The sequence below is a fragment of the Lathyrus oleraceus genome, chromosome 6, assembly GCF_024323335.1.
Source record: "Lathyrus oleraceus cultivar Zhongwan6 chromosome 6, CAAS_Psat_ZW6_1.0, whole genome shotgun sequence".
NCBI lineage: Eukaryota > Viridiplantae > Streptophyta > Magnoliopsida > Fabales > Fabaceae > Lathyrus > Lathyrus oleraceus.
In genome coordinates, this window is record NC_066584.1 from 286,809,721 (window position 1) to 286,815,361 (window position 5,641).

The window sequence follows — 5,641 nt, forward strand, 5'->3', positions numbered from 1 at the left end:
AATATCCGAAAGATGGGATGATGACTATGGGAACCTCTTGTAGAACATGTTTGGCAGGTTTAAACCCTAGTGCACTCCCTTTGGGGTGGTTCTTAACCTAAACTCCATGCTCGTGACTTGCAACAAACCCTTGATTCATGGTTGATCCGTTCATGTATCCTTAATATCAATGGAACTTGGGTGTTGATAAGGTGTAAACCATAATCCACCAAAATGGATGATTGATATTAAGGATAACATGATCCATCTCATGACCTTTGTTTGGTGTGCTTTGCTTGATCCTTGAGTGTGATTGTTGCATTCATGCATTCATGCACTCATTTGCATCCATATCATCAATAATGAAGAAAAATTTCAAGGAACTTAAGGGGTTTATTTGCAAAAATTTTAGACATGGAAAGACAAAGAAGGAATACAAAGAAGTACAGTTTTAGGCAAACAGATTTGAAAGAGTTAAGGAATTTGACATCCTATGTATTAGATCCTTTGGGTTTCAAGGCTCATTTCGGGAAGCTTCTTCCTCTTCTGACTACTCAGGTTGACGAAGGATTGATGAGTGTGTTGGTGCAGTTTTATGACCCTCTGTACCGTTGCTTCACGTTTCCAGATTTCCAGCTTTTGTCTACACTTGAGGAGTATGCCTATCTTGTGGATATACCTATTCTGGATCAATTGTCGTTCAGTGGCTTGGAGAGTATTCCTACTTTTCAAGAGATAGTTGATATGCTACACATAGATGAATCTCTGGTTGGTGCTCATATGACTACCAAGGGTGGAATTCAAGGTCTCCCTTCTGAGTTCCTCATTGCTCAAGCTACTGTATATGGGAAGGCCATGAGTGAGGATGCCTTTGTAGCCATCACTACAACAAACAAGACCTTAGACAACGCTTTTTTTAGCCTTAGACAGCGCTTTAAAGCGCTGTCTAAACCTCCGCTGCTAAAGGTTTAGACAGCGCTTTTTTAAATCTTAAAAGCGCTGTCTAAGCCCCCCCCCCCCTTAGACAGCGCTTTGGCCAAAAGCGCTTTATAAGACCCTCTTATTTTAAATTTTTTAGGTATACCTTAGACAGCGCTTTTGAAAAGCGCTGTCTAAGCCCCACCTCCTTAGACAGCGCTTTGGCCAAAAGCGCTTTCTAAGACCCTCCTATTTTAATTTTTTTAGGTATACCTTAGACAGCGCTTTTCAAAAAGTGTTGTCTAAGCCCCCCCCTTAGACAGCGCTTTTGCCTAAAGCGCTTTCTAATCCCCCCCTTAGACAGCGCTTTTTACAAAAGCGCTGTCTAAGGTATACGAAAATTTTTGAAGCTTTTGTTTTAAACCACATTTTTTCCAGGTTTATAAACCAGAATTTCTACCTGTTTTCAACCAGATTTTGACAGACAATTATCACATTTTATATATGCCATTTTGGCCTTTTTTCTACCAATTTTTGGCTAACAAATATATATATATACCAATTCAAACCAATTTTGCCTTAAATGTATCAAAATATATACAAATTTATGTACACATTTACAAGTCATAACATATACTACAAATGTACACATTAATTACACAAATTTATGAACAAACATTGAGCTTTATCATGAATTGACACCACTCCTCTTTGATTTCGTCCACTTGATCCTTTGTATAAAATGCACACTTGAATTCATCAAAGTACTACATAATAATATAACATATTTTGAATTAATTCCAACTATTTAATTATATGAGATATGTGTAAATATAAAAATAACTCTGAACCAACATCAATTGGACAAAATTTAGAACTCACCCTGCATCCTGCAATGACAGTAGAAATACCTCATTTGAGTCCTGCATTTTTCCATGGTAAACCCAAATTCATAGTTAAAACTAAGTGCAAACTCAGTTGTAACATTGCTCACAAACTGTTAACAGAATGCCAACTCAGTTGAATTAACCATATCATCTAGTCAACTACCAAAAATTCTGCAGCATGGTCCAAGGCAAAACCAGACTTGCATCGTACAATACAAACAGATACATTATCATCACATGACATTGCATCATCATGTCATACAACAATTGCATCTAACATTGCACTAACCTCTAACCAACTTGAAACAGAACCCATAACCAATCCTGCAAAAAAAAAACATCTTCCTAACTGAGCTTGAGAACCCCTTCTAACTTCACTCTATAATCCTGCAACAAAACCTGAAAGAGGAGGGGGATCCAATTCAGATTGAAGAAATGAACTAACCAACACGAAAAATTAAAATTCAAGGAAACCAATTAAACTGTGCAGCATGATTTATTGTATTAAATAACAATTTCGCTAACAGATTTGAAACTAACCAATTAACTGATTTGATTTCTATTAACCTAAACCAAATAACATTAGCCGAGTTTACACAAGCGGGAATCTTTTTTTCTTTCAAATTGATTAGAACATGAACTAACATTAACAACCAATATAATAGAAATCAACTAATAGTAAAGCATAAGGATAGTAAAGCTTACACTTGCCAAGTACTTGATTATAACATACGACTTGCAGTAGAACTTGCACTAACAGGTCGTCTTCAATCCACAAATAGCCATTCCATATAACTTCAATCCAACCATGACCTGCATTTGAATGAAACCTGTTCAGCAGTCTGCTACTTCCAATAGCCATATAACTTCAATTGATTAGTCATCTAGGATAGCCAGTCATAACAGTTAGAATAACTAACATTAACTCACACCTAATCTAACTAACATAAAAGGTTTCTAACTGAAATTGATTTAATTGAAATCTAACAGAAATCTCAACTAACTCAAACCAACTTTCTAACTAACTCTGAATTTAATGTGAACTTTAGATGAATTCCATAATTGAAGCATTCATAGGAGGAAGAAAATTCTGCATTTTTCACTCTTCAATCTCCATCTCCAATCATTCGATCTTCACCCTCTCAGTTTCTTGATTAATCTGCAACAAGTCTTCTTCAACCTCTACTTCTACATCAGTTTTCCACAGTTCTGCACCAATCCTCCATTCTACATCAGAAAGCTCCCTTCATTCATTCTTCACGCACGCAGAGCCTAATCACAAATCAACCAGTCTTCACTTCCGAACCTCATGATCATTTTGCAATTTCACAACTGCAATGCAACACGATTCAGAAGGAAAAAGATTAGAGGAAAATGAAGGAAAGTAGAAGAGCAGAGTAAACAGAAATGGAATTGCGACGGAGGAAGATTATAATAGAACAGAAAGAAGAAGCAAGCAAAGGAAAGGAGAATGTGTACCTGAGTCGAAGCTACAACGTTTTCTAGCCGTCATAGTCGCCGGAGCCGGAGCAAAAGAGTCGTCGTGACCAAAATTTTCATCGGTACGTACGATTCACAGTATTCTAAAACCTAATTATAAAAGGATGACATCAAAAACCCCTATCCGGTTAGAGAATCCTCTAAGACCGACAAAACAAAGTATTAATGTGCGTCTACAATCTCTTCAACTCGATCACAATCGTATGTTTCCGTGTACTTCTTACTGAGTAACATCCTCCATTGTAGACACTTGATTCTCTGTAAGATTCTCAACATACACGCCTGATTTGACATCTTCTCTAATCTGAATAAAGGATAACAAATCAGTTCCGGTATAAAGCAGTGAAACATGATAAACAATAAATAAAACCTTTAATGCTTAGGTTCTACCTGAAGGTTCCTTTGACTCGGATCCAACAGATCTGTGACCTGTTCATTGTATATCTGGCAAAAACATTGTGTTATTATGCAGACTAAAATGACAAAGTTAAGATCAGGAACATTGAAAGAAATAGATAAACAACCAACCTCAAGAAAAGAGCAGTTGCACTGATAATTGAGCTGTTGATCAGAATGCTTTGTTTGCTCCTGTGCAGTAAATAAAACTGTAAACAACCCAAAACACTTCAAGAGGTCTTCAAATAATTTAATTACACTGTTTTTAGTATTAGAGACGTGATAGTTTCGTCCATTGTGAAACAGGGAACCGGCATAGGTTGACTGTACATCATCTTCAGCGTGGTAACTAATGTATATATCCTCTCGGCCTGATCTCTTTCGACCAGCTTCGAGATCCATGTACGCACGAAGCGGTTCTCCCACATGTCTCTGAAATAGAAAATGAAATCATAACAAAGTCAAATCCAATAGTACAGCATATATTACCAGCTACAGAAATCTTGAAAGCTTATAAAATTTTGAAAAGAACAAAGAGGGACATTATCACCAATTGAACCTTCTGCTATTTGTAATTGGTTAAGCCATAAAGATAATCAAGAATTTTGTTTTGCTAAGAAGTTGTGGAATGGTACTACAGTAGAGGTGTAAACATGGAAGAACAAGAGTGAAAATTGTGGCCATTCGGCAGAAAAAATCTAAGAAATAAAAATGACCTTCATTACTATTCTTCACTTTCATACATCTATCCAAAATTCCCAAATAAAATGCACTCCTCCACACATCCAGCAGAACTTCCTAGAATTACTACAGTTAATCAGGATGAAAAAAATGCTACTACAGATCCTACACTAGCAAACGGTCCTTGGTATGAAATCACTATACCAAATTATGTGTATAAACAATAAGTGAGTGAACAACATTTTCCAAATACAAAAAGAATCAATATCAATTCCATAGTAAGTATCATGAATGGAACTCTCAGTAATGGCAGAGTAGATCACCTTGATTACTATGCCGGTGCCAATTTACGATTCACGCATTTCACAAACATAGTACATTCAATTCAATTATCTAAACAAACCTTTCAACTTCAAAAAACTCACCACCATTGCAAAATCAAGCATATCAAAATGTTCCTCATACATTTCAGCAAAAATAAAATCTACCTGAATTGGAGGTGTAGAAGTTTCAAACAACAAAGCATCAGGTTTATCAGCAAGAACATTGGATTTGGTCCACAAACAGCTCAACCCACAACGACAAGAATACAAATTATCCAAATTATCAGGAATCCAAGTCCACCCTTTAACCAAAACACTAACATGATTAAGTTCAAACCCCCCACACCCACCACCAAACTCTTGCAAAGAAACAACCTTTGAGTGATTCAACAAAACCCCATTTGTTTTCTCTCTGAATTTATCACAACCCACTCGCGAGTCCCATTTCCTGAAGGAAGAAAGCAGATCGGTGAAGGGGTCGGAAGAGGAATTGATGGAAGGGAGCGTGAAGGAGTGGTGGATGGGTGGGAGAGAAGGTGAAACGGAAGGGAAATGGAGGAAACCGGAGGAGAAGAAGATGAGGAAGAAGGTGAAGGCTAGCATGATGGTGATTGTGATCGTGTTGATGGGTTTGGGAGGAACTAGTAGCATGCTGATGGAAGAGGAAGCAACAACAAGGTTAGGTGGTGTTTGTTTTTCTATGTCAGTTTTTTAGAGAGAGAAAGTAGAGAGAGTGAACATTGGAATGGTGAAGGAGCTGCTAGGGCTTGATGAAGATGGAAGCTCTGCTGTGTCCCTCGCTATTGAGTTTCTTGGAAGCATGAAGTGCTTTCCAAAAGCGCTTTCTAAACCCCCACCTTAGACAGCGCTTTTGGTTTTAATTTTTTTTTAATTGAAAGACTTTAAACAGCGCTTTCTCAAAAGCGCTGACTAAGGTCTATATTTAAAAGCGCTTTC

The 5,641-nt window shown here is 37.2% G+C and overlaps 1 protein-coding gene and 1 long non-coding RNA gene across 2 annotated transcripts; both read right to left on the bottom strand.

Moving 5' to 3' along the window:
• Positions 1-2,078: 2,078 nt before the first annotated feature.
• On the bottom strand, positions 2,079-3,417 carry LOC127092194 (uncharacterized). Its single transcript, XR_007792129.1, has 4 exons — positions 3,264-3,417; positions 2,811-3,116; positions 2,490-2,597; positions 2,079-2,183 (listed from the first exon to the last, which is right to left on the bottom strand). It is a non-coding gene; the product is annotated as an uncharacterized LOC127092194 (long non-coding RNA).
• A 515-nt stretch (positions 3,418-3,932) lies between these two features.
• LOC127095215 (alpha-(1,4)-fucosyltransferase) lies at positions 3,933-5,432 on the bottom strand (the record flags this gene model as incomplete). Its single annotated transcript, XM_051033934.1, has 2 exons — positions 4,850-5,432; positions 3,933-4,112 (listed from the first exon to the last, which is right to left on the bottom strand). Coding segments are annotated over exons 1-2 (666 nt in total), but the record flags the coding sequence as incomplete, so codon positions are not given.
• Between the last annotated feature and the right edge of the window lie 209 nt (positions 5,433-5,641).